The sequence below is a fragment of the Electrona antarctica genome (genome assembly GCF_951216825.1).
Source record: "Electrona antarctica genome assembly, chromosome: 9".
NCBI classification, from domain to species: Eukaryota; Metazoa; Chordata; class Actinopteri; order Myctophiformes; family Myctophidae; genus Electrona; species Electrona antarctica.
In genome coordinates, this window is record NC_136790.1 from 14,473,573 (window position 1) to 14,501,222 (window position 27,650).

The window sequence follows — 27,650 nt, forward strand, 5'->3', positions numbered from 1 at the left end:
GAACTGTCAACACGGCACACAGAGTTGTGATCATGCGCAGTTGAGATTACGCACTAGCTCTGCTGCAGCGTGCAGGGTACAAAACGGCCATTAGGGGGAGCCATAACAGTGAAATACAGTGGGGAATAGTGTAATCAGTATAGGGTACAGTCAAACACATGTCCAAAGGGATCACTGAAAAAAGTCCTTGCAGTCTTGTTTCCATTCAGGTCCTGGGTAATCAATTCATAATCATGACAAGTCACATGACAAATAACAAAATTGAAATTATCATAAAAGGTAAATACAAAATAATATATGTAGGCCTACAGGTTGGGGAACAAAGAAGGGCTTATAAGGAGGTAGGTGTAGTCACTATACATAGGTGGGGGGGCAATCTTTTTCTTTTCTTTTTTTATTATATATAAATACCGTGGAATACCGAGGTATAGGTTATCAATACCGGCACCGTACCGTACTGTAAAATATCATACCGTGGCATGCCTACTGCAGACTGCTGTATGCTTGCTGTATACAAAGGGTGTGACACAGCTTGCCCCAATGCAATGGGAGTCACATGGTCTGACACAACACTTGTGTTGTATGAGGGGGAGAGGCCGGGCGCAGTCGAAACACAGCCGAAAGCCATACAACAGCTTGTAGTCCAAAATGTAGTCCTCAAACCATGTGACTTCCATTGGAAATGCATTGGGGCGGCCATGACACTCACAGCATTCATACAGCAAGCATGCAGCAATGCATTAAAGGTGTGAGTGAGGCCTTAGTGGGCATCCTAAACACTCATAGGAACAGATAATGTCATCTGTGCCAGAGGTGGAGGTTTCTATATAGAAAGCTTGAGCCTCCATACCCTTTTCCAGTGGTGGAAAGTACATTTACTCAAGCACTGTACTTAAGTACAATCTTGAGGTATTTGTACTTTACTTGAGTATTTCCAATTTTCAATACTTTTACTTCTACTCCACTACACCTCAGAGCCAAATCTTTTACTTTTACTCCATTACAAAAATTTGAAATCTTTACATTGGAGATTTTAACACTAAACCATGCCAGCCCTATATACATTTGAGCCATATGAAAATAGCAGATCTACAAGCTCACAATGCGTCACATCGCGACGCATTGTGAGCTTGTAGATCGGCTATTTTCAAAAGAGGTTGTAAACATTTTGAACGTGTGGTTCATTCTGCAATATGAGTACTTCTACTTTATGTACTTTAAGTACATTATGATGACGCTACTTTTGTACTTCTACTTGAGTACATTTTGAATATGGGACTTCTACTTGTAACGAAGTACATCGTCATTGCAGTATTTATACTGCAAGTATAAATACTTGCAGTATACTTGAGTACTTTTTTTCCCCCACCCCTGCCTTTTTCCCAAGCATTGCCGTGCAAATCACGCACCACTGCCTGGCAGTCAAGGGAGGACTGCTGAGGAGAGACCCAGGGCCAATCTGTCTAGTGCTGTAAATACTTTTTTGATCGCTGGTCTGTAAAAAGGTGAATCATCTCTGCATCACCAAGGACTCTGGTGATTTATCTGTATTATTTCCAGTTTAGCTATTTCTTTTTTTTTTTACTATGGTTTTCAAACGGTGGTGCCTTTTGGCAAATACTACCCACACTGGGTCAGAGTGTGCACAACAACATCATGGACTGACAGATTGATTTGTTTGCTGATGCCATGACACGACACATTGACGTTTTTTTAGACAACACACTCCATATTTGAGCGTATATAGCTGCATTGGGAACTCCTTATATGGTTATGTAGTGGCTGTAGTCACGGTGATATGCGTGAGGCATGACGTCAGAGTGATGTCAGAGGTCTGCACGCCCGCCGGCCAGCCCGCCGGTAGACCAAGTAGGTGTATATATATATATATATATATATATATATATATATATTCCCATTTCCTGAAAAGGTGTCGTTCTGGACATAAAGTAAAAGGTTTCTGCCCGACAGCAAAGACACAGAATTGAAAAACGTGCCAAAATGCCAACCCTGTGCCTGAAACACCCCTCTATGCCTGGTGTTTGAGTGGGTGGTAGAACACAGCTGTGATGGAACGCGTTCCCTAGTTATCGTCGGGGGGGCTAATTTGCGTGGCACCTTACATGTGTGTGAGTGATAGCCATCATCTTAGGCTACTAATTGAATCCCTCTGGCTGGCATCTGCTTTGATACCCGCTGTCGTTTGGAGATGACAGGGGGGGAGAGCAACCCAAATACGAAGGCAGACAAAAGAAGCAGAGTAATTGATGTGTTCTGCTCTGAACCCTATCCAAACATTTCATTTGAATTTCAATGCATAGCTAAATTCACAGTGTGGATTTTTTTTGTGCGTCGTGGTTCTCAAAGTGGGGTAGGGATTCAGCATTGCTTTAACCCATTTTGACCCGAGATCAGATTCTAAAAATGTCTGTTTGAAAATGACAGTTTTCTGAAAAAGCTGTTTCTATAGCCCAACACACACACGTCTGTGAAGCGGGTGCGCAGCGACGCGGCACAGTATTGCCACGCGTCATAGCCGCACAGCAACACCCACAGGACGCGGCGCGCTACCGCGCGGCTGGCCAGCCACGCCCACGGATTCCCGGATGGAGGCCGCGCGGCAACGCCTGGAAAATAGAACAGCGGCGTATCGGAGCGTCAGGCGAGGTGTGAACGCGCGCCAGCGTGCGTCTGACGCCGCCGGTGTGGGATAGGTTCATTAAAAATAACGGAGGCGGCTGTTTTGACGCGCGGCGTTCACAGACGGTGTGTGTTGGGCTTAATTATGTCAGTCGTTCTTCGATTTTTCAAAAATAGCAGACCTACAAGCTCGTAGCGCGCCACTCGGTGGCGCGCTATGAGCTTGCAGATCTGCTATTTTTCAATAGCTAAAGCATAACATAATGCTAACACCAAAAGGGGTTCCCGCCCAAAATGGGTTAACAGGCTCTAAACTGACCCTTGCCGCTTGCATACAAATGCAGTTCCATCTGTACGCTCTCTCAGAGTTATGGGGCGGGGTCCTTGAAATTGAACAATTTGAGAAGCTCTGTTTTGACGATGATAATGAATGTATTTGTAGTGCTTTTCAAAATGAGGTTACAAAGTGCTTCACAGAATACGGTAAAAGAGCAGCATGATAACCATGAGCATGAAACAAGTATAGATCAATGGGTACAATAATGAAAACGAGGATAACAGAGAATGAACACAATTGAGAGCTAATGACACAATGCAACTGATACAAAGGCAACACCACTAAGAAAAGGGCCTTTGGCCCAGGCGGTGGCGTAACCGTCTGGGCACCCGACTGGTAATCCAGTCGCAGTGTGCCGCGGGTTCGACTCCCGAGCCCGACACGGCCTTTACTGCATGTCTTCCCCCATCTCTCTCCCGTTTCCTGTCAGCCTACTGTCTGTCCCTTCAAAAAAAACCAATAAAAGGCGTAAGCCGCAAAAAATATCTTAAAAAAGAAAAAAAAAAAGAAAAGGGCCTTTAACATAAAAAGTATGTTTTCAGAAAATATTTTAGAAGAAGTCACAGATTTTGCCTGATCGCCTCGCGTGATGCGGTGAGATTTGGGGCTGTGTCTTTCTCCTTGTTTGTCTGTCCTCTCTTTTGTATGAAGTGTGCTCATCCCTGTGTGTGTGTCTGTGTGTGTGTGTGCGTTTGTGTGCCCTGCAGTCAGAAGACGGAGAGGAGGAGAACCTGATGGAGAATCCGTTCTCCCTGGACCTGGACTTTGTGTACGACGCCAGCTTCAAGAACAAGGTCAACTACAACTCCAGTGCTGTCCAGATCCCCACAGACATCTACAAAGGCTGTGAGTACTGTACTGTGTGCCACTTGCGTTATGGTCTTTTACGGGTGGCTCACGCCAGCATCCCTGTGTTCGTGTTTAGAGGCTATATGTTGGTGTGTGTGTGTGTGTGTGTGTGTGTTTGTGTGTGTGTGTGTGTGTGTGTGTGTGTGTGTGTGTGTGTGTGTGTGTGAGTTTGATTGATTGATTGATTGAAATATTTATTAACAGTTTGCAGAATTACAGTACATTTCAAGCACAAACTCAATACAAAGACTGTTAACTGTGAGTGGACGACCCAATTAAGCATTACACTTGTTTACAAGAGGGTCCACCTTGTTCAATTCATCAAAACATTTAGAGACGTACAAATAGACACTTCTATAGTCAAAGAACAGAACAGGAATTCATCATAGAGTGTGAGTGTGAGTGTGAGTGTGAGTGTGAGTGTGCGTGTGCGTGTGCGTGTGCGTGTGTGTGTGTGTGTGTGTGTGTGTGTGTGTGTGTGTGTGTGTGTGCGCGTGTGTGGTAATCTTGAAAAAAGCTGCACCTTTTAAATATCTATAACTAGTCACACCCGAGTATGTGCACACGCACAGACTTTGGGTTATTCACAACTGTGTGTTGAACCAAAGTGCTCTACACTCGGTAACAAAAAAAATACAAAAAACACAGTATACACAACATATACACACAGTATTATGCTTAGTTTAAAACACAGTATACACAACATATACACACAGTATTATGCTTAGTTTAAAACACAGTATACACAACATATACACACAGTATTATGCTTAGTTTAACTTTGGGAGAGGAGGCTATCACTGTCATGTGCTTGGAATGCATTGCATTGTCGTTGCTGAACGTCGCTAAATAAAGTAGTAGCAACTATTGGTCATTGTATAGCCGATAGAGTACAACGAGAATTTAGTATTCAGTAGCCAACAGGCTACCGCTTTGCGCACATTATTTTCAATTCTTAATTCCGTTTAGAACTACACCAGCGAAAATCGGGAATCGGGTTTTATCATACCTATTTCTACATTTTATTTAACCATTTCTAAACAGTATTTGTATCTGAATTTCAGTTATCAAATGTGAAATTCCAAATTCAAATGGCCGGAAAATACACAGACCGTCAATGCCAGCTTGGCTAGTTCAGATCAATTGCTCAACCCACCAAGTCACAAATGAAACGACTCATCAGGGATCAGGGAGCCAAGTCTATGGACTCTTTGTTTAGGGCACTAAAACAGCGAGGCAGCTACAGTGGGCACATGAGTGTGCTCCTTTTTTCTTTTTAAGTTAACCCATTTTGGAAAAACTCTTCTAAATCCTAACATTTTACTGAAAAACATATGTTTCTATGTCAGTGGTGCTCAACCTTTTTCATGTCAAGGACCCCCAGAATTATCTCTATTGGACCACGGACCCCCATCTCAAAATATGTAGTTCCAGGGACCCCCCAGAAGCAAATATTTTAGTTAAAATGTACGCTCTGAAATATATATTCAATGATTTGCGCCACATTTTAACGACAAACGAATCTACAAGCTCATAGCTCATGAGCTTGTAGATCTGCTATTTTTCAATAGCTAAATTATAACAATGTTCAAAACAACAAAAGGGGTTAACGCATTTATTCCCCATCGTTAGTCCTGTCCCATTTTCTCATACCTTATCTAAAGCTTCTGTGTTGCTTTAAAGAATTATAGTATTTTTCTATGATATATCTCATCATGGAATTAATGTAAATATCTTGCTCAATGCTATAGCTTTGTACTGATTGAGTAAATAAGCATCTATCATATTTTCTCCTATGATCTTATCGATATTATCTTGCTCAATACTGAGATTTGTATACTGACTCTAGTATAGTTAGTATAACCTTGTGTCTCCCCCCCCCCCCCCCCCCCCCCCCTAATTCTGTGGTGTTCACGCGCGCCGCAAGTGCCCTTTTCAAATTTCGGCCCCTGCCCCTCCAAATCCCTGTGCACGTCCATGGGTGGAACGATAGTATACTTAAAGGGGAATACCACTCATTTTCAACATTTTACCATGTCATTGATATACCTTAGAGGTGTTTTGTGGAAACAATAAAAAAGTCCCCCCATTCTGTGTTTCCTAGAAAAATCATTAACATGGTGAATTACATCTTGATGACATCATCAAGATGTGATTCACCATGTTAATGATTTTTTTCAGACCTCCAGTTCTAGGAAACACAGAATAGTGGGACCTTTTTATTATTTCCACACAACAGCTCTAAGGTATATTTATGTCATAGTAAAATGTTGAAAATGAGTGGAATGCCCCTTTAAGCTCTTCCACTTGATTTTGTATGTTTTGATGTTGATTTTGTATGTTTTGATGTTGGCCATGTTGAATTTTGTGCATTTCCCTCTTTCTCAGGGAAGAATGAATGACTTTGCATTCAGGAAACAGGAAAATAAAGAAACCTGCAGCGTGACAATACCAGATGAAATGTATTTGTGCAATAATAGTTACTGGCAAAATAAAAGCTATCTCGCCGCATAGAGACACCACCATGTATTCCCCTGTGACTCGGCTGCGATGTCCGTCCTGTAATACAGGGGTTCTCAACCTGTGGGTCGCGACCCCTCGGGGGGTCGCCAACTTATTTTAGGGGGTCCCAAAATTATTTTCAAAAAAAAAAAGATTTTTTTTAAAATTTTATTTTCACTATTTTTCAAAAATAGCAGACCTACAAGCAGACCTACAAGCTGATAGCAGACCTACAAGCTGATAGCAGATCTACAAGCTCATAGCGCGCCACCGAGTGGCGCGCTATGAGCTTGTAGATCTGCTATTTTTCAATAGCTAAATTATAACAATGCTCAAAACACCAAAAGGGGTTCCCGCCCAAAATGGTTTAAGGTTATTGTAGCAGTCAATTTATATTGGTGGTCGGGAGGGGGCGGGGCGGGGGTCCCGAGACATTGCCAAAGCATTTCCGGGGGTCCCCGGCCAAAAACGTTGAGAACCCCTGCTGTAATATGCAGTGATAATTAGACTAACATTGTGCAAATATTATTAAATTAGGCTCAGCGGTCCAGGCACCTTGGCCGGCATAGTCCGAGTCTGGCAGTGTGCCGCGGGTTCGACTCCCGATCCCGACGGCCTTTTACTGCATGTCACAAAACAGGACAAGACAAGTGCAAAAACGACATGCAATGTTGCAACGTGCAATGAATAATGAATACATATAAAGTGCAGAGAGTTCAAGTGTTCACGTCAGATCAGAGCACAAGTCAGTCCATTTCACTCTGAGCTGGGGTGGAGGGAGGGGATAGAAAGGGGGGTCACGGGGGGACACACCAGCAGCATTGAGGAGCCGGATAGCTGTGGGGGAAAAAGCTGCGTCGGGGCCTTCACAGTCTATTACAGGGGTGCCCAAAAGGTAGATTGTGATCTACCAGTAGATCACAAAGGCTGTGCAGGTTGACCACATCAGGGGAAAAGGCCCGCTCTACTCAGACAGTTTCATATAGTTGCAGGCGTGTGCTGGGTGCAGATTCAAAATTAACATATAGAAAATGAATAAAATCCGCACATCCAGTCGAGTAAGAGTCATACCAGACAGACAAACGCGTTTCGGCGCGCAGGCCTTCGTCAGTGTCAAAACATTGGAACAAAGCATTTTGACACTGACGAAGGCCTGCGCGCCGAAAGACTCTTAGGGTGCACTCACACGGTTAATGCAATTCTCTGCTCGTTGGATCAATGCTGTGTTGTGTCATGGCCGCCCAATGCATTTCCAATGGAGGTCACATGGTTTGACACAACATTGTGTTGTGTGAGGGGGAGGGGCGCAGCCGAAACACAGCTGAAAGCCCTACAACAGACCATGTGACCTCCATTGGAAATGCATTGGGCGGCCATGACACAACACAGCATTGATCCAACGAGCAGAGAATTGCATTAACCGTGTAAGTGCACCCTTACTCGACTGGATGTGCGGATTGTATTCATTTTCTACAGGTTGACCACATGACATCTCCCTAAAATATCTCTCTCACTTGAATTAAGGTGACTTGATTGAATAATTGATTGATAAAAAAGGGCCTGTCAGATCAAACCCACAATGGTGTTGCACACAAACAGTCAGTAGCATTGCAAAGTTATATACAAGAAAACCTACAAATTCCATTTCTCCTCTCTATTTCCTGTTCCAAGTGTGTCTTTATATGTAACCATTTCCAGCAAAGGGATAATACTTATTTTGGTCAGTAGATCTTGTTGATCTTGCTGGTCATTTTGAAAGTAGCTCTCATGTCAAAAAAGTGTGGGCACCCCCTGGTCTATTACTTCGGCAGTACAACAATAGCAGATCTACAAGCTCACAACACGTGTGGTGCATTGTGAGCTTGTAGATCTGCTATTTTTTGTATTCAACTTGACCTTTTCACGCAGCTGAGAGTGTCATGCAGGGACGTGATTGTAGATGACAGAAGTTGCATTTTGCGTTTTTTTTTTATTGTGCGTGCGGTAGTAGTAGCTGTCCTTCCTGCCTAAGCTGCCGTCCTGCAGGCATCTCATCCCAAGTCCCAACGCTGCAAAAAACAAAACAAAAAAGGACAACAGAGAAACGTCCGTATACCTTCCTCAGAATTTCTCTCCGTCAGACGAGACGAGACATTTTCCCACAATTTGTGCTTTTTGTCTCTCTCTGTCATTGTCTAGCCCTGTTGCACCTCTCTGTATTTCACAGGCGCGGCGTGCCGCCAGCTGTGGTCTCCGGACCAATCTTGTCAGAGTAATGCCTCGTTTATATTCTGTCGAACGTCGTACCGCGCAGCGAAAACAGCCGATCGACAAGCTCTTGTCGATCTCCGGCGGCTATCTCCGCACGCGTGACGTCACCGACGCGCAAACCCAAGTACAAACCTCGCCTCTTGACACCCTTGGTCCAGGAGGAGATGTCAGAGGCCACAGCCACCTCACAATAAAGCAATCAAGTCCTGCCCCATTGTAAATTCAAGCGAGCCATTCTGTCGCCTGTTCTGCTTTCCCCCCCTTTCTGAACATACGACTTTAGAGAATAAAAGACTTCCTGATTGAGCTGGTGGAGAGACTAGAGTGGTACAGTGGGAAAGATGTGTGTGTGTGTGTGTGTGTGTGTGTGTGTGTGTGTGTGTGTGTGTGTGTGTGTGTGTGTGTGTGTGTGTGTGTGTGTGTGTGTGTGTGTGTGTGTGTGTGTGTGTGTGTGTGTGTGTGTGTGTGTGTGTGTGTGTGTGTGTTTTTGTGTGTGTGTGTGTGTGTGTGTGTGTGTGTGTGTGTGTGTGTGTGCGTGTGCGTGTGCGTGTGCGTGTGCGTGTGCGTGCATGTTGTGCACTGCTCTGTTCTGTAGAATACGTTCACTATTGATGTTGTTCAATCAGCTCCCATTGCGTGTTCTGCTGTGCTGCGATTGCCAAACGGCCGGGTTTTGTGCCAACTCCATTATGAATATGTGTGCTGTTTTTGATCAGAGCTGTACACAGAGTTGTCGGCCAAACTCAAATCTTGAAGATGCCTTGTGACTATATGCAGGGCTGTCAAAGCACATTAACGCACATGGTTAATTATGAATGTTTAACGTCAACTGATGTTAATGACGTGAGGTTTTGTGCCGATATTTGTTTCTGCTACGCGACACCGGCCGCCCGTTCTCCTTGTCTCCCTCGGACAGCAACGAACGCAGGCAGGCACGCACGCACGCAGGCACGCACGCAGGCACGCACGCAGGCACGCACGCACGCACACACACACACACACACACACACACACACACATTGCTGCTCTTGTCTTGTCACGTATTGGCTCGTCTTGTTTGCTCCCCTTGAAGACAGTTTTCAGGTCTTTTCACAGTGTCAACTTGCTGAAGAAGTGCGCAGAGCCTTCTTGAACGTCTACGATTGACAAATATGAGAGGCTCTTCTGGGCAAAATAGTGCTGTTTCAATAGGATGAATTAATAAGGCTATATGATTGCTGTCGGGCAGAAATGTCCATATTTCATCTTTTGTAGGTTTTATTTTTCATAAATCAATGCCCTATCCCTATCTTATACCTCGACGTACGTGTTACACAACAGTACAGGGACAATAGCAGATCTACACAGTCAGGTTTCACGTTCTGTTGTTCTGCAGTCCCAGTGGAGGCGGAATGGGGCCTTTGGGAGTCTTATTAAAGTGCCAGAGGCGTGTGAGGTGTCTAATGCAGGCATATTGTTTTCCTCCAGGACCAGAGAGGTCTGAAGCCTCAGTCTGGACGTGGGGGGTGTTGTGATCAGCCGAGTATAGCAGCAACGTGAGTGGGTCGACTGGCCCTGTATAACCCTGGGGGGTGGATATGCCAGAGGGGAGCAGAGGCACAGACAATAAAACAAAACCACATGAATGGATGGACCTACCGTGTGTATTATTAGTATACAGTGTCCACTAGGGATGTCCCGATCACGTTTCTTTTGCTCCCGATCCGATTCCAATCCATTTGATTTTGAGACATATACCGATACCGATCTTTCCCGATCCGATCTTTATATTTTTATATAACAAAAATGCAATATCACAAATATCCTAATCTATGTCACTCTAGTCTAGTCTGTTGTGTTGCCTTTCAATTATTGAAAGGTGGGGTTTTTTTCTTTCTATGAAAGCATGGAATCATAGCAAAATAATGATGTATTGGTTAATTAGAGTGAATACAGTTCTACAGCTTATAGAACTGAAGTCGAGTTAAGACTCTTAAAGAGTATCTCTCATTCAGAGAGAGAACTACAGACACCTATGAGTTAAGACTCTTAAATAGTATCTCTCTCATTCAGAGAGAGAACTACAGACACCTATCTCTCATTCAGAGAGAGTACTACATACACCTATAGACTCTTAAAGAGTATCTCTCTCATTCAGAGAGAGTACTACAGACACCTATGAGTTAAGACTCTTAAAGAGTATCTCTCTCATTCAGAGAGAGGACTACAGACACCTATGAGTTAAGACTCTTAAAGAGTATCTCTCTCATTCAGAGAGAGTACTACAGACACCTATGAGTTAAGACTCTTAAAGAGTATCTCTCTCATTCAGAGAGAGGACTACAGACACCTATGCCATCATGCATAGCTGGGGTTGCATTTCCTTTGTTTTCATCATAGGTGTCTTTCACGCCTCTGAGTGTGACTAGTCTTTGTTTGATGATCTCTGGCTGGGACCAGAAGGAGAACAACTAGCGTAAACACAGTATTTACAAAATCTCACTGTTTATACATCTTTCTTTGAGATTTACATTAATGATTAGACAATTAAAAATCCAATCTTTTCTCCCCGATTCCGATATTTTGAAAATCATGTGATCGGAGCCGATTTCCGATCCCCCGATTCCGATCGGGACAACCCTAGTGTCCAGATATCTGGACACAGATTGATGTTTTTGGCTGCGGACCCCCATCTTGAATTTATTACATGGGTCTCCCATAAGAGAATATTCAAATCATTCAAAAAGGATCCAAAATCGTTCTCAAATTTACTCGATTAAAAAAATAAAATAGCCGACCTACAAGCTCACCAATGTGTCGCATCGCAATGAGTTGTGAGCTTGTAGACTGGCTATCTACTGTGAACACCCCCCCCCCCCCCTCCCCCCCAACTGTACAGACATGCAAGGAGCATCCACTCACTGTGAACGCCACTGTGCACTACGCTACGCGTGTGCTCTTTGAGTTTGATTATTATTGCAAACGACCTCCATTAGCACTCAGCCTCTGTGCGCTGGGAGCCTGCGCTTGCTTTGATTTTGTGCACATTGAGAATGCAGCGCATGAAGAGGCTGCCGTTTGACCAGAAAATGCTATAAATATGCGAAGCGAAGGAAGATAACCATTTTCTGGTCTCTCTCTCTCTCTCTCTCGACGGCTGGTTCGCACACAATTTCCAAAACGCTTCCGCCTAACGGTGTGTACACCGGGAGCATTGGAAATGTGAAGGAGAGACAAAGTGGATGACCATGTCCTTGCTGTCGGACAGAAGCCTTGTATCTCCATCTTTTTTTCGCGAATTCATTCCTTATACTTGACAGCGTCACACAAAAGCATCTTACAGTAGCATGGACTGCAAGCTTGTTTTGAGCGTGATCTGCTACTTTTGCTGCTGTTGAATTTGAATCCTGAGAAGTAACCGTTCTGGACATAATGATGTGTCCACCTGACAGAGACCATATGAATTAAGCGTCAGAAACTCTGGCTGCGATATGGCCCCTGAGCAGTGGTGACAGTAACTCATTGTCTCAAGTGTCCTTGGGCAAGACACTGAACCCCAAATTGCTCCCGATGTGCTGGTTGGTACCTTGCATGGCTTCTGCCGCAATCGGTGTATGAATGTGTGTGTGAATGTAATGCACAATCTATGTAAAGCGCCTTGGATAAAGGCGCTATATAAATGCACCATTTACCATTTACCATTTACTATACATTTCAAAGACAGATATTGTCCTTTTCCACTACATTTCTAGGAAGGGACAAACTATGTTTGGAATTAACCACCCTATTTCAAATAATATTGTGAAAATAGCGCTTGTAGATCCGCTATTTCATGCAGACGCATCACATTTGGGTCACCCACGCCCCCCCCCAGTCCCCCCCCCCATTCTGAATTCCCATGGACTTGTTTAATAGTGCATCAAATAAGAACTGTGTTCCAAAAATAAACAAATTGAACATTGAGGTTTGACTCATAGACATGAAGCATCAACTGACAGCGAGGAAACGCTAATGTTACTGCCGCTAAATTGTTACATTTTCGCCAGTAACAGGCTGTATCAAATATGTAACAGTAACATATAAATATGTAACAGTAACAGGCTGTATCAAATATGAGTGACTGACTATCGTAATTGTAAACGATACAAAGCCAACTCAGACAACATCGCCGGGACAATTTGTTCATTTTTGGACCACAATTGAGATGAGATAATTCTTAGATGAGTGACTTCAGGACTTCGGTATAGTCTATAGAAGCCATTTGTCTCAGGGGAAGAACAATGAAAACCTAATTGTTTGCCATGACCAAACCTGATGATGTCACCGGATGATGTCCAGTAGCCCTCCTCTGAGACACAGAGCAAGCAGACAGAAACGGTACGGTTATAATGAGCATTAATGATGACCAATTATATGAAGTTGAAAATGGTGTGAAGTCTTTTTTTTAATAAGCAATTAGGTACTCCAGCACTTTAATTCAAGTAGACATGTAACGATCAGATATTTCTATCACAGTTACTAAAATTCACGGGGTAGTAATGATCCTCCTTTAAAGATAAAATTGATAAGTTTCAACCATGTAGCATGCAATGTAAACCACTGACTCCAACAGAATAAATAAACAGAGTAAATAGTAGAATAATAGTTTATCTATATGAAATATAAACTTAACATTGACAATCAGTTACAACACAGAATTCATGACAGGTTAAATATAGTCCGTATAATGTCCGAACACCCGCCGTTCCGTGCCTCTCACGCACGCACGCTCGCTCTATTGTTTGTATCGTTCCTTGAGTACTCACGCGTCTCCCTGACGCTCCGAACCCGAAATAATAAAGTTAATCCAAACGTAGTGATCCCCGAACGTAAACAGATCCAACCGAGAAGATCCACTGTCCCGCGAACGGAAAACAAACGGTACTCCTCGCTGGACCCAAACAAACAAACAAAACTCTCACCGGAGCAGATGACGGTTCCCGGCCGGGTTACTCCTGTCAGCGGTGAGTTGGTGGCCTTGGCTATATTCCACCGTATAGCATACAGACAAAGTTTATACGAACGCGATCAGGTCTCACGTGGACTCCCTGCCCGTTTGTCTCTCTGTCCCCACGAGTCTCTAGAGCCGGCGACTTCCGTGTGTTTTCATGACGGAAGCGTCACAGCCTGTCAATCAAGCAATCTCCTCCCCAATTGACCCTCCAAAACATAAACAAAACAAAACAGATACCTCTCAAAGAAAATAGGACATTACACATAAGGATGGATATAGTGTTAAAGGAATATTTTGAGCCATGCTCTTTTAAATGACATTTTAAAATAAATCCTTAATGTATAATATGTGGCAGTGCTACAGACATTTGACAGAGCAAACTTTCACACTTGCAGTCGAGCAATATTTGACCAGGAGTATCTATACTTTGACTCAAGTACCGGGGGTTGAGTATTTTGCACACCACTGTCCGCCAAGATTTAAGCGTCAGAAACTCTGGCTGCGATATGGCCCCTGAGCAGTGGTGACAGTAACTCTGGCTGCGATCTGGCCCCTGAGCAGTGGTGACAGTAACTCTGGCTGCGATATGGCCCCTGAGCAGTGGTGACAGTAACTCTGGCTGCGATATGGCCCCTGAGCAGTGGTGACAGTAACTCTGGCTGCGATATGGCCCCTGAGCAGTGGTGACAGTAACTCTGGCAGCGATATGGCCCCTGAGCAGTGGTGACAGTAACTCTGGCAGCGATCTGGCCCCTGAGCAGTGGTGACAGTAACTCTGGCTGCGATATGGCCCCTGAGCAGTGGTGACAGTAACTCTGGCTGCGATATGGCCCCTGAGCAGTGGTGACAGTAACTCTGGCTGCGATATGGCCCCTGAGCAGTGGTGACAGTAACTCTGGCTGCGATATGGCCCCTGAGCAGTGGTGACAGTAACTCTGGCTGCGATATGGCCCCTGAGCAGTGGTGACAGTAACTCTGGCTGCGATATGGCCCCTGAGCAGCGATATGGCCCCTGAGCAGTGATATGGCCCCTGAGCAGCGATATGGCCCCTGAGCAGCGATATGGCCCCTGAGCAGCGATATGGCCCCTGAGCAGCGATATGGCCCCTGAGCAGTGGCCCCTGAGCAGTGGTGACAGTAACTCTGGCTGCGATATGGCCCCTGAGCAGTGGTGACAGTAACTCTGGCTGCGATATGGCCCCTGAGCAGCGATATGGCCCCTGAGCAGTGATATGGCCCCTGAGCAGCGATATGGCCCCTGAGCAGCGATATGGCCCCTGAGCAGTGATATGGCCCCTGAGCAGCGATATGGCCCCTGAGCAGCGATATGGCCCCTGAGCAGCGATATGGCCCCTGAGCAGTGGCCCCTGAGCAGTGGTGACAGTAACTCTGGCTGCGATATGGCCCCTGAGCAGTGGCCCCTGAGCAGTGGTGACAGTAACTCTGGCTGCGATGTGGCCCCTGAGCAGTGGTGACAGTAACTCATTCACTTTAGATACTTTCACTCCACTATTACATTTCAAAGACAGATATTGTCCTTTTCCACTACATTTCTAGGAAGGGACAAACTATGTTTGGAATTAACCACCCTATTTCAAATAATATTGTGAAAATAGCGCCTGTAGATCCGCTATTTCATGCAGACGCATCACATTTGGGTCCCCCCCCCCCCCATTCTGAATTCCCATGGACTTGTTTAATAGTGCATCAAATAAGTACTGTGTTCCAAAAATAAATAAACACAATGTACATTGAGGTTTGACTCATAGATATGAAGCATCAACTGACGGCGAGGAAACGCTAATGTTACTGCCGCTGAATTGTTACATTTTCGCCAGTAACAGGCTGTATCAAATATGAGTGAGAGACTGACTATCGTAATTGTAAACGATACAAAGCCACCTCAGACAACATCGCCGGGACAATTTGTTAATTTTTGGACCACAATTGAGATGAGATAATTCTTAGATGAGTGACTTCAGGACTTCGGTAGGCTAGTCTATAGAAGCCATTTGTCTCAGGGAAAAACAATGAAAACCTAATTGTTTGCTTTTTATATATACTTTATTGAAATTTATTCAGGGTTTACAAAATATGCAAATATTACATATATCTAATATATATACATATATGTTACAATACAAAAAAAACAACAACAAGGCAAGGCAAGGCATTTCAAGGCATTTCAAGGCAAAAAACAACAACAACAAGGCATTTCAAGGCATTTCAAGGCATTTCAAATACAAAAGGGTTTATTTATTTTTATTTTTTTGCTTCTTTTTTTACAATGTTAATAGGTGCCATGGTGTCAGTTTCTTTTTATATATACAGTATATTGGCAGGCTAATTACCTCTTAATCAGCCTAATAATTACTACATATACATATATGTTACAATACAAAAAAACAACAACAAGGCAAGGCAAGGCATTTCAAGGCATTTCAAGGCAAAAAAAACAACAACAAGGCATTTCAAGGCATTTCAAGGCATTTCAAATACAAAAGGGTTTCTTTTTTTTTCTTTTTCTTTTTTTACAATGTTAATAGGTGCCATGGTGTCAGTTTCTTTTTTCTTGTGTCAAGAGTTCTTTGTCTTTTTAGTTCAGTTTGTATCTGTTTAAAGACCACCTCCCCTGAGATGGCCTCCTGGTGGATTACCATGGCACACCTGGTTGTCCACAGTTTGATCACAACTGTACAAATCACGGTCCAGTAAAGCTCTTGTTCAATGGCAGACATGTTTTCCCCAAAGACCCCATACATAACAGCACTGTAATTTATCTTAATTTTAAAACCAATTTGTGGCATTTTCCCCCATACAAAGCTAGACCTCTGGCAGTCAACTAGCAGGTGCGCTCAATTGTCTCATCTGCACCACAATTTATAATTGGTCATCTAACGGTTTTGACGAAGCAGCTCCATTTCACAACTGCTCTCACTGCTAGTCTCCTCACAGAGACCAGCCACATCTCTTTTTTTTCCGGAGATATTTTTACTACTAATATTTTTAATACAAACCCGCTTTTGATTTTCATCAAGATATTTGTAGGGAAAAATGCCACCATATAAATCATCACATATCTTACTATATATACATTTACTTGTCATTTCAGTCCAGTCAATATTTAAATGTGCAGAATTAAACAACAAATCACCATACATCACTTTAAAATAAGGCACTGAGCTTCTAATTGTCCTGAGGTCCTAATTGTTTGCCATAAAATAAGGCACTGAGCTTCTAATTGTCCTGAGGTCCTAATTGTTTGCCATAAAATAAGGCACTGAGCTTCTAATTGTCCTGAGGTCCTAATTGTTTGCCATGACCAAACCTGATGATGTCACCGGATGATGTCCAGTAGCCCTCCTCTGAGACACAGAGGTGATGATGTCCAGTAGCCCTCCTCTGAGACACAGAGGTGATGATGTCCAGTAGCCCTCCTCTGAGACACAGAGGTGATGATGTCCAGTAGCCCTCCTCTGAGACACAGAGGTGATGATGTCCAGTAGCCCTCCTCTGAGACACAGAGGTGATGATGTCCAGTAGCCCTCCTCTGAGACACAGAGGTGATGATGTCCATTAGCCCTCCTCTGAGACACAGAGGTGATGATGTCCAGTAGCCCTCCTCTGAGACACAGAGGTGATGATGTCCAGTAGCCCTCCTCTGAGACACAGAGGTGATGATGTCCGGTAGCCCTCCTCTGAGACACAGAGGTGATGATGTCCAGTAGCCCAACTCTGAGACACAGAGGTGATGATGTCCAGTAGCCCTCCTCTGAGACACAGAGGTGATGATGTCCGGTAGCCCTCCTCTGAGACACAGAGGTGATGATGTCCAGTAGCCCTCCTCTGAGACACAGAGGTGATGATGTCCAGTAGCCCTCCTCTGAGACACAGAGGTGATGATGTCCAGTAGCCCTCCTCTGAGACACAGAGGTGATGATGTCCGGTAGCCCTCCTCTGAGACACAGAGGTGATGATGTCCAGTAGCCCTCCTCTGAGACACAGAGGTGATGATGTCCAGTAGCCCTCCTCTGAGACACAGAGCAGGTAGACAGAAACGGTTATATATATGAGCATTAATGATGACCAATTATATGAAGATAGGTTGAAAATGGTGTGATCTTTTTATATATGCAATTACGTACTCCAGCACTTTAACCCATTTTGGGCGGAAACCTCTTGTGGTGTTTTAAACATTGTTATAATTTATCTATTGAAAAATGGCGCGCTACGAGCTTATGTAGGTCTGCTATTTTTCAATAGCTATTTTTGAAAAATTGTGAAAAGTTTTATTTCAGAAAACTGGAGGATTTAGAAGATTTTTTTTTTATTTCGAGGTCAGGCCTGAATGGGTTAATTCAAGTAGACATTTGACAGAGCAAACTTTCACTTGCAGTCGAGCAATATTTGACCAGGAGTATCTATACTTTGACTCAAGTACCGGGGGTTGAGTATTTTGCACATCACTGTCCGCCAAGATTTAAGAAACAACCGCAAGTCTGTGGGCGCCGGGCAGATGCCATTTCGGGACAGAGTCACGTTGGGGAAGAGGGGATTTATAGGATTGGGAAAGACGAGGGAGGAGAGACACTTTGACAATAGAAACCGTTTAGAAAAAGAAATCTCTTTTTTTTTCCCCTCCACGCCTTTTTTTTTATTGTGATCCTTTCGGCAAGCTAAATGAGGCAATGTACTCGCCCTGGTTTTGATTTGTCTGCGAGGGCAGTTTATTGAGATCGAGAGTGTTCCCTGAGCCGCAGTAATGAACCATTTTATGATTCATTATCCCAACGCATGATTCCGGCTGCCAAGTCTGCAAACTTTCTAATTAGCTTAGGTCAAACATTCACACAGTTTTCCTCTAATTATCATTGCTTATTAAAGGATGGACACCGGCACAGCCAGAGTCACAGGGGAATAAAACATTGACGTGGGTGGGTGTCGCTCTGCGGCGAGAGACAGGGTTTTATTTTATTTTTGTGTCCTGGTGACGGTTATGGAAATCGTTTTGGATGAGACAGGGATTTACTAAATAATTGCAGAGGAAGGGTTTCTGGGCATATAATCTCTGAAATAATCACTGAGAAATAGGCAGGAACAACAAATTATTCCTGGGAGACATGGCGGTATAGATTCAGTAGAATCATCCGGTAATTGGACCAGGTTTGTACTGTAAATAGGCAATAATAAGCCTGTTTGTCCTCGCACGTGTAGAAAATGAAAAACTGTACCATCTTTTTTTCCTCTTTTCTACAATAAATAATATAATGTTTTCCGTTGCTGCATAAGGTGCATAAACCTCATACATCCACATTTCAACTAATAATAGTTACTTACTAATAGTGTTACGCAAAAGTAACAAAACATTGCGGACCTACAAGCTCACAACACATCCCATGCTGATGACGCGTTGTGAGCTTGTAGATCTGCGATGGTTGCTATTTTAGATTTAGAAGTGAATTGGTTAAATGTGTCTGTGGGTTTTATAAATATTGAACCAAGTAAAAGTATCAGCAAGAGAGTGTGACTAAATACATGGGCTCCATTGGAAACACATGCAGGTTCTTTCCCCCCCATTTTATGAAAAGTTTGATTGATTGATTGATTGATTGATTGATTGATTGATTGATTGATTGATTGATTGATAATTGTATTAGCCAATAAGATGCAAACAGTACAGGGTACAGTCAAGCACAGCATTGGTCCAAAAGGACAGCACAGAAGAAAGACCTTGCGGTCTTGTTTCCATTCGGGGTCCCATGCATTAATTCACAATGACAACAGTGACAACAAACAAATAAGATTTCTCAAACACATTAAATCTACATGTATGTACAGGTTGGAATAGAAATACATTGATGAAAAAGCACTTTTGGACGTACAGTACAAGGTTTCCACTCGACACCAACACTATAAAACACCCACAACTGCGCTATAGCGTTTGCGTAAGAATAAGCAGCTGCGGACGTGGTGAAAATAAATAATACAAAAAAGCTCAGTCATGTGTATCCTTTCATTACATTTGAAGCTTTCAATAAAAAGTTAAATCCCCCCACTCCCCCCCACTCCCACTCCCCCCACTCGCACGCAGAGCCTGTTCCTACATGGCAAACAGTCACTCTGTCATTTTCTTTTTCCTTGTAGAAGACAGTCACTGGCAGAACTGTGGCCATTAATAATGGAATGGTGAGAGAGTGACTAATTGCGTGTGTAGATTAAAGGCGCGCGGGGGAAATGAAGCTTTGGTGTTCTCACATGAAGGGATTTAAACCCACAACCCACATGCCCACCCACGCACCCCTCCCGTGGAGGCGCTGCCGTCCACTTTGCAGTACCGGAATTGTAGCTAAGTATACAGTACATGTACCCAAGTACGTACTTAAAGGCATAGCGTTTCCCTGTGTTTGCATAACAAAACAATAAGTATTGTGGTGGACTGCCCTCTCGCTGTCAGCCTAGTCTGGTGTTTTCACTGTTGTGCTTGCACCTCCACACTACTCTAGGGCAGGGGTTCTCAACGTTTTTGGCCGGGGACCCCCGGAAATGCTTTGGCAATGTCTCGGGACACCCGCCCCGCCCCCTCCCAACCCCCAATATAAATTGACTGCTACAATAACCTTAACTAGAAAGAAGCAATTCTGGGAAATTGCAAAGTGTGGTTGCCTCACTCGCTGATATAGGCCCCTCCCAGTAATTTTGCCAGCCAATTACAATGTGAAGTCACCCTTGTGATCATGCATAAGTCATTCGGAGGGGATTTTCCCCCCAAAATCATGTTTTTGCAACAAACGGGTAATTGTTTTTGCAATTGTGGCGCCCCCTATGGATGAAAATGGAATTGCTTTTGGCTCTGCGTTGATTAAGCCACCCTCGACATGTGATTCGGATTTGGGAAGGATCGGACATTGCGTGCGTGAATTGTGGCATTTTTTGTAAAATAAGCCCCTCCCACTAACTTCGGAAGACGATTACGGACAAACGATACAGAAGATCAAAATTCTGACTGTGCTGTTTTAATCGGATAGGTCCGGAGATCATGTGTACCGATTTTTGTGAGATTTGGACAAAATCTGTAGGTGGAGGATCCAAAAGTGTGTTTTGAACAAAATTCAAAATGGCGGAAAATCTATCTAGACGCAAATGGGCGGGGCCTATATGTGGAGATGCGTCATGACCCAAGGAATCGAGGGAAAAATATTTTTTATTTCACGACCTACCGTTTCCAGAGTTATAATGCAAAACGTAAAGTGGGCTGTTATAGCGCCACCATGAGGCCGACCGAAGTAATCATAAGTTAATTAATTTTCGTAATTATTATGAACCTCCCTTCCAATTGTTGTAACTACAGCCCTTAAGGTCTCAGAGGAATAAATGGTTGAATGTGAGTTTTGGCATTTTCCCATTCAAGTGAATGGGGAAAATTAATTCACTAATTAATTCATATCAATTAAACTATACAACGGATGTCTTAGCAAGGAGATAGCACACGATTCCCGATAAAGCCGGTCGTTTTGACATCTGGCTCAAGGGTGTGCGGCAAAAACTGTGGGAGGAGTAGCACGGCAGAAAAAAGTTTATACAGAAAGAAAACAATAAACAATAAAGAAAAGGTAAGGGGAACAATAGTATGGTTGCCCATAGGCAACCACACTAATAATAGAGACAATAGTAATACACCATAAATAAATACTGAAACCAGATATAATCATTAGGGAAGGTGTATTCATGTACTATGTGTACTATATGTAAACTCTTCATTTCCATTTTCCAGCCATTCAGTTGCAATTTTTTTTAATATTTTTTAGTTTTTTTCTTGAACTTTTTTTGCAGACCCCTCAAAATAATTTGGCGACCCCCCCGAGGGGTCGCGACCCACGGGTTGAGAACCCCTGCTCTAGTGGCTGATGACTGCTGGTACTGTGTAGAGCAGGGGTCTTCAACGTTCTTCAGGCCAAGGACCCCTTAGCTGAGAGACAGATGAAGCAGGGACCCCCGGTCCCCCCCCACTACATGTTGTACAAAACTGTGTTGCAGATTAAACTTTTTCATAGACTTCATAGATAGCTTCATAGACTTGTTTAACAAGCACTATCGTCAGTGTTGGGTTCTAACGTTTTCGGACATTTATTAACCACATAAAGGACAATTCCGGATTAAAGGGATATTTCACTTTAAAAAAAACCTTTGATCATTTTTATCGTCTACTCAGGCTTATGTGAACACCCCAGACAGTTTTTTAACATTCTAGATTCTTGATTAAGATATTTGATATTCATTTTAGCTAACCCGCGCCCCCTTCCTATACAAACCCATTGTAGCTTCAAACTCCATTTTAACCATGTCGGATTCATCAAAATCACCCGTCCTTTTTTATGGTGACTGATAATACGTGAGGGGTCGTGTTTTTTCATTTACTGTTTTCATTATTTTTTTTATATTTTTTAGTGTCCTCCAGCCTTCTCCTCCCAAAACATTATTAAAAATATATGAAAACAGTAAATGAAAAAATCACACCCGTGTGAACTGAGTGGTGCAAACCCCCCCCCCTCTCTCTCTCTGTCTCTCATTAGCAGGCAACAGTGCAGCACTATCTCTCTCTCTCTGTTTCTGGTACAACAGCGCCACTTTTCCCCCTATTGGTACTCATAGTCACACACATAGTCACACGTGTTAATTGCTGTTCCTTGGAGTGGTTGCACCACTCAAAAACACGGCCCCCTCACGTATCAAATATCTAAATACTGAATCAAGCAACTTAAAAACTGTCCGGGGTGTTCACATAAGCATGGCTGAGGGAAGTAGGGGTGCTGGGGGGGCTGGAGCACAGCCCCCCCTCGGACGGGAGGGGGGAAATAATAATAATTTTAATTAAAACAGATTTCTGTTACTAGGCTTAATAAATATGCTGTATCACAGTATCAGTACCTTATCCTGGTTAATTGCCTGTGTCAGTTTTCTCATGCGTGTGGAGAGGGAAAGTAAAAGCCACTTTTCTGCGTGAAATTGCGCGAAAATGCGCGTGCACGAGGCGCGTGCACGCACATTTTGCGGCGTGCGCTAATGCGCGCGCACCCCCTACTGAACGTTCAGCACCTGCTAGTGTAAACATCTTCCCGCGGCCCTGCACATAAGCCCGAGTAGACGATGAAATTACAGTGAAATATCCCTTTAACCGTTTTCTTACCCTAATCTGATGTTATTATATCCAATAACGAGTGTTGGCCTACAGGTGAAACATATTACATAACGACATAACGCAGTGCAGCTCCGACAGTGTGCGTTGGGGTCTTAGGCCTTTCCCCCTCCTTCACACCTGTCTTTCATAATGACCAACGACGCGCAGACGTGTTTTGTCCCAACGGGGCTTCTGCGAGCTGCGGTCCGCTCTGAATGTTTATTTTTACATGTGTTCGCCTCTAACAATGCTTGTTGGATATAATAAGATCAGATTACGGTAAGAAATGCGCTGGCCCGGAATTGTGCTTTAAACCGTCAGTACTTAGTAAAAGCAACCTTTTGCCGAAAATAGCCACGTTGTGAACTTAATACATCTAGATTTTCTGCAAATGGTCCCCCCAGAATAGGGATGCTAAAGTTCATCTGGTTAATACAAATATAAAAAGTCTTTAGAGGGAAATTATTGTTAAAAAATATAACCCTATTGTTTTGCTATATGTAAACACAGGGCCTTTAAGTTCTATTTTGAGGTTGAGCTAGTCCTTTTTTTTTGCAATAATTTATACTTAATACTCAAATGCAAAACAATGCCTTTGTACCGCGACGCTGCCGCCAAAAAGCTTCTGACGAAAGGTAAACAGTATGTGCTTGTTCCAATGTGTATAGCGAGTGTGTGGGGGCGGGGGGGGTCGGGTGCAGGGCAAACTCTGTCTTTTAAAGTGAACGCGTATGGTGGCACTGGGAACTGCAGGGGTTAACAGCTAACAGCTAGCCGCAATTATAGAGTTAAGTAGTAGGCACTATAGGCAGTTTAGAACCCATTTAGGCCTGACGTCGAAATAAATAAAAAGTCTTCTGAAAGAATATTATATTCAAAGATTTGTGCCACATTTTCACGATTTTACAAAAAATAGCAGACCTACAAGCTCGTAGCGCGCCACCGAGTAACCTATGAGCTTGTAGATCTGCTATTTTTCAATAGCTAAAGTATAACATAATGCTTAGTTAAAACACCAAAAGGGGTTCCCGGTCCAGAATGGGTTAAGTATATTTTGATGCCAATACTTTTGTTCTCAAGTAACATTTTGAATGCAGGACTTTGACTTTATAGCCTATATTTATCACATACTTTCACTTGAACAAATAAAAAGGTCTGAGCACCTCTTCTGCCATTGCTATCCATGCACTTCCTTATCTAAACAGGAGACAAGAAGTCCAGCATCACTGGTGAAGCCAAGAAAGCGCTATAGTACATTCTGTTCCCTTGTCCTTTGAATGTTAGCCAGCGTCTCTGCTGTAGGCTGTGGTTTCCATACAGTATACCCTCTGGGAAGCTCTAGGCCAAAATCACTGTGTGTGTGTGTGTGTGTGTGTGTGTGTGTGTGTGTGTGTGTGTGTGTGTGTGTGTGTGTGTGTGTGTGTGTGTGTGTGTGCGTGTGCGTGTGCGTGCGTGCGGAAGCAAAAGTGATTTCTAAAATAAATTAATAAACGGGTGAAAGAGAAAGTGTGAGGAAAGTAGGGGATGAAGGAAAACAGGATTTGAAAGTCATTTTTTGAGCCCCAAGAGAGAGAGCAGACATTGAAAGAGAGACAGGGATGAGCACAGTGGGCTGTATTCTGCATGTTGCTGTCGGTTGGAAACACTGTATGTCCAAAACTGTTCCTTTGTTTCATTCTAAAATAAATAGAAATGTGAAAATAGTTGCGGCACGTTGTGAGCTTGTGGGCATTTTCAATACTTTTGTGCGACACCCTTGTAAGTATATAGACATTAATTTATGGAAAAGAGAAAAAAATTAGTTGAAATAGTGTGGGGTCTGCCCCTCTACCCCCCCCCCCCCCCCCCCCCCCAGTGGGGTCTGCCCCTCTACCCCCCAGTGGGGCCTGCCCCTCTACCCCCCATGGGGCCTGCCCCTCTACCCCCCCCCAGTGGGGCCTGCCCCTCTACCCCCCCCCAGTGGGGTCTGCCCCTCTACCCCCCCAGTGCTGGCTGGCTGTGTCCGAGCACAAAAATAGCATTTGGTTGGTTTTCACCACCACCAAGCCTAACACACACACACACACACACACACACACACACACACACAGTGATTTTGGTCCCTCACCACCCATCCACCCTCACTGTTAATGTCCCTCAGCCATCCACCCTCACTGTTAATGTCCCTCAGCCATCCACCCTCACTGTTAATGTCCCTCAGCCATCCACCCTCACTGTTTATATGTCCCTCAGCCATCCACCCTCACTGTTTATATGTCCCTCAGCCATCCACCCTCACTGTTTATATGTCCCTCAGCCATCCACCCTCACTGTTAATGTCCCTCAGCCATCCACCCTCACTGTTTATATGTCCCTCACCACCCATCCACCCTCACTGTTTATATGTCCCTCACCAGTCACCACCCATCCACCCTCACTGTGTAAGTCCCTCAGCCATCCACCCTCACTGTTTATATGTCCCTCACCACCCATCCACCCTCACTGTTAATGTCCCTCAGCCATCCACCCTCACTGTTAATGTCCCTCAGCCATCCACCCTCACTGTTTATATGTCCCTCAGCCATCCACCCTCACTGTTTATATGTCCCTCAGCCATCCACCCTCACTGTTTATATGTCCCTCAGCCATCCACCCTCACTGTTAATGTCCCTCAGCCATCCACCCTCACTGTTTATATGTCCCTCACCACCCATCCACCCTCACTGTTTATATGTCCCTCACCAGTCACCACCCATCCACCCTCACTGTTAATGTCCCTCAGCCATCCACCCTCACTGTTAATGTCCCTCAGCCATCCACCCTCACTGTTTATATGTCCCTCAGCCATCCACCCTCACTGTTTATATGTCCCTCACCACCCATCCACCCTCACTGTTTATATGTCCCTCACCACCCATCCACCCTCACTGTTTATATGTCCCTCAGCCATCCACCCTCACTGTTTATATGTCCCTCACCACCCATCCACCCTCACTGTTTATATGTCCCTCCACCAGTCACCACCCATCCACCCTCACTGTGCGTTCCAGTGGAGGGGCACTATCTCTCACCTGCACGCTAATTAGAACAGTGAGCTCGGCACCCTCCTCTTCACTCACCACCAAGCTTACAAATTACTTTTAAATGTGTTTATTTACGGCACTGTTTTAATTACAAAACATCTGTGGAAGGAAATATCCCTCCTCTGCAGTGACATTTACATTAGATTCCACCTCATCAGAGTGTGACACCGCTCATAGCAGAAAGTCATCCTGATGTATACCTCCATGTTGTACATTTACAATAAATACTCAAAACATTTTCATGTCAACTATCCTCAAATTGATATGTATTTGGCCCCCCCATCTCACAACATGTTGTGCCAGGGACTTCAGAACAAACAAAGAGGTATAGGAGCGCACACCAATAGTGGGGAGGTGCTGACCACAGGAGACAGAACTTGAAAACAGAAAGGAGAGGTCACACAGCTCGTAGTCACGATGCAATTTCTTTTTAACCCATTTTGGGCGGGAACCCCTTTTGGTGTTTTAAGCATTATGTTATAATTTAGCTATTGAAAAATAGCAGATCTACAAGCTCATAGCGCGCCACCGAGTGGCGTGCTACGAGCTTGTAGGTCTGCTATTTTTGAAAAATCGTGAAAATATGGCACAAATCTTTGAATATATATTATTTCAGAGCCAATGTTTTTAACTCAAATCTTTGCTTCTGAGGGGTTCCTGGAACAGCATATTTCCAGATGGGAGTCGGTGGCCGATTACATATCATTTTTGGGGTTCTTGACATGAAATATTGAGCACCACTGATACATCTTTCAGAAAACTAAAATAATGGGTTAATTATAAGACCAAGGTTTCGGCACCCTTCGGAAGTGCCTTCTTCAGGGTATGCCAGGGACTCGAAAATAGCAGAGAACATGTAAGTGCTGCTGTGGATCCCCTGGAACCCCCTCAAGGACCCCCGAGGATCCCCAGAGCACATGTTTGTTCAACATTAAAATAAGCAAGTATAGGCATTTCATATTTCCTTTATTTTTTCCTTTTCAGCCAAAGAAACATTTATTTTCCCCCTGGTAGGTTTTCTTTGAGTGAGTCTTTGTGAGGCTCTGGAGGTTCTACAGCTGAAGGATGAATGGTTTAAGGTCTCTGTAACACAGCGAGAGAGAGAGAGAGAGAGAGAGAGAGAGAGAGAGAGAGAGAGAGAGAGAGAGAGAGAGAGAGAGAGAGAGAGAGAGAGAGAGAGAGAGAGAGAGAGAGAGAGACATAGTTCCTCTTTTTATGTTTGTTCACATATGGCCTACTTTATATTCACTCTACTTTGTCACGCACAAGTAGCAAAGATAGCCAATCTACAGTACAAGATCACAACGCGGCATCTTGTTGCCTAAAATAGGGACGCATGCAGGTTGAAAAGTGGTTATGGGTTTTATTAATATTTAATAATGAAAACTATTAAGGCCAATGCAAACTACAACACCAGGACAACTGACATTTATAACTAGACTATCTAGTTATAGGTGAACATAAATAAATATATAGGTGTGGTGCGTGATGTTGCTTGTTTTGTTTAAACCCTGGCGTGTGACTGACAGTGCATTGATTGATTGATTGAACATTTTATTAACAGTTTGCAGAATTACAGTACATTTCAAGCACAAACTCAATACAAAGGCTGTTAACTGTGAGTGGACGACCCAATTAAGCATTACACTTGTTTACAACAGGGTCCACCATGTTCAATTCATCAAAACATTTAGAGACGTACAAATAGACACTTCTATATAGACAAAGAACAGAACAGGAATTCATCATAATGGAGGTAAAAAGGGAAAATAAACATATACAGTGAGGGGAAAAGGGGGGGGGGGGCGGTGGGGGGATTCAGATTTTACGGGGGCCAGTTTCGAATTGCAGCCATCAGTAGGT

At 43.8% G+C, this 27,650-nt stretch overlaps 1 protein-coding gene across 1 annotated transcript in view; it reads left to right on the plus strand.

Annotated features, from left to right (window-relative positions):
- cacna2d2a (calcium channel, voltage-dependent, alpha 2/delta subunit 2a) overlaps positions 1–27,650 on the plus strand; it is a gene marked incomplete at its 5' end in the record, with an annotated part of 334,563 nt that overhangs the window by 183,951 nt on the left and 122,962 nt on the right. Inside the window, one exon of the mRNA XM_079510575.1 lies at positions 3,685–3,823. Within this exon, the coding sequence (XP_079366701.1) occupies positions 3,685–3,823 (139 nt within the window). The remainder of the gene's footprint in view (positions 1–3,684; positions 3,824–27,650) is intronic.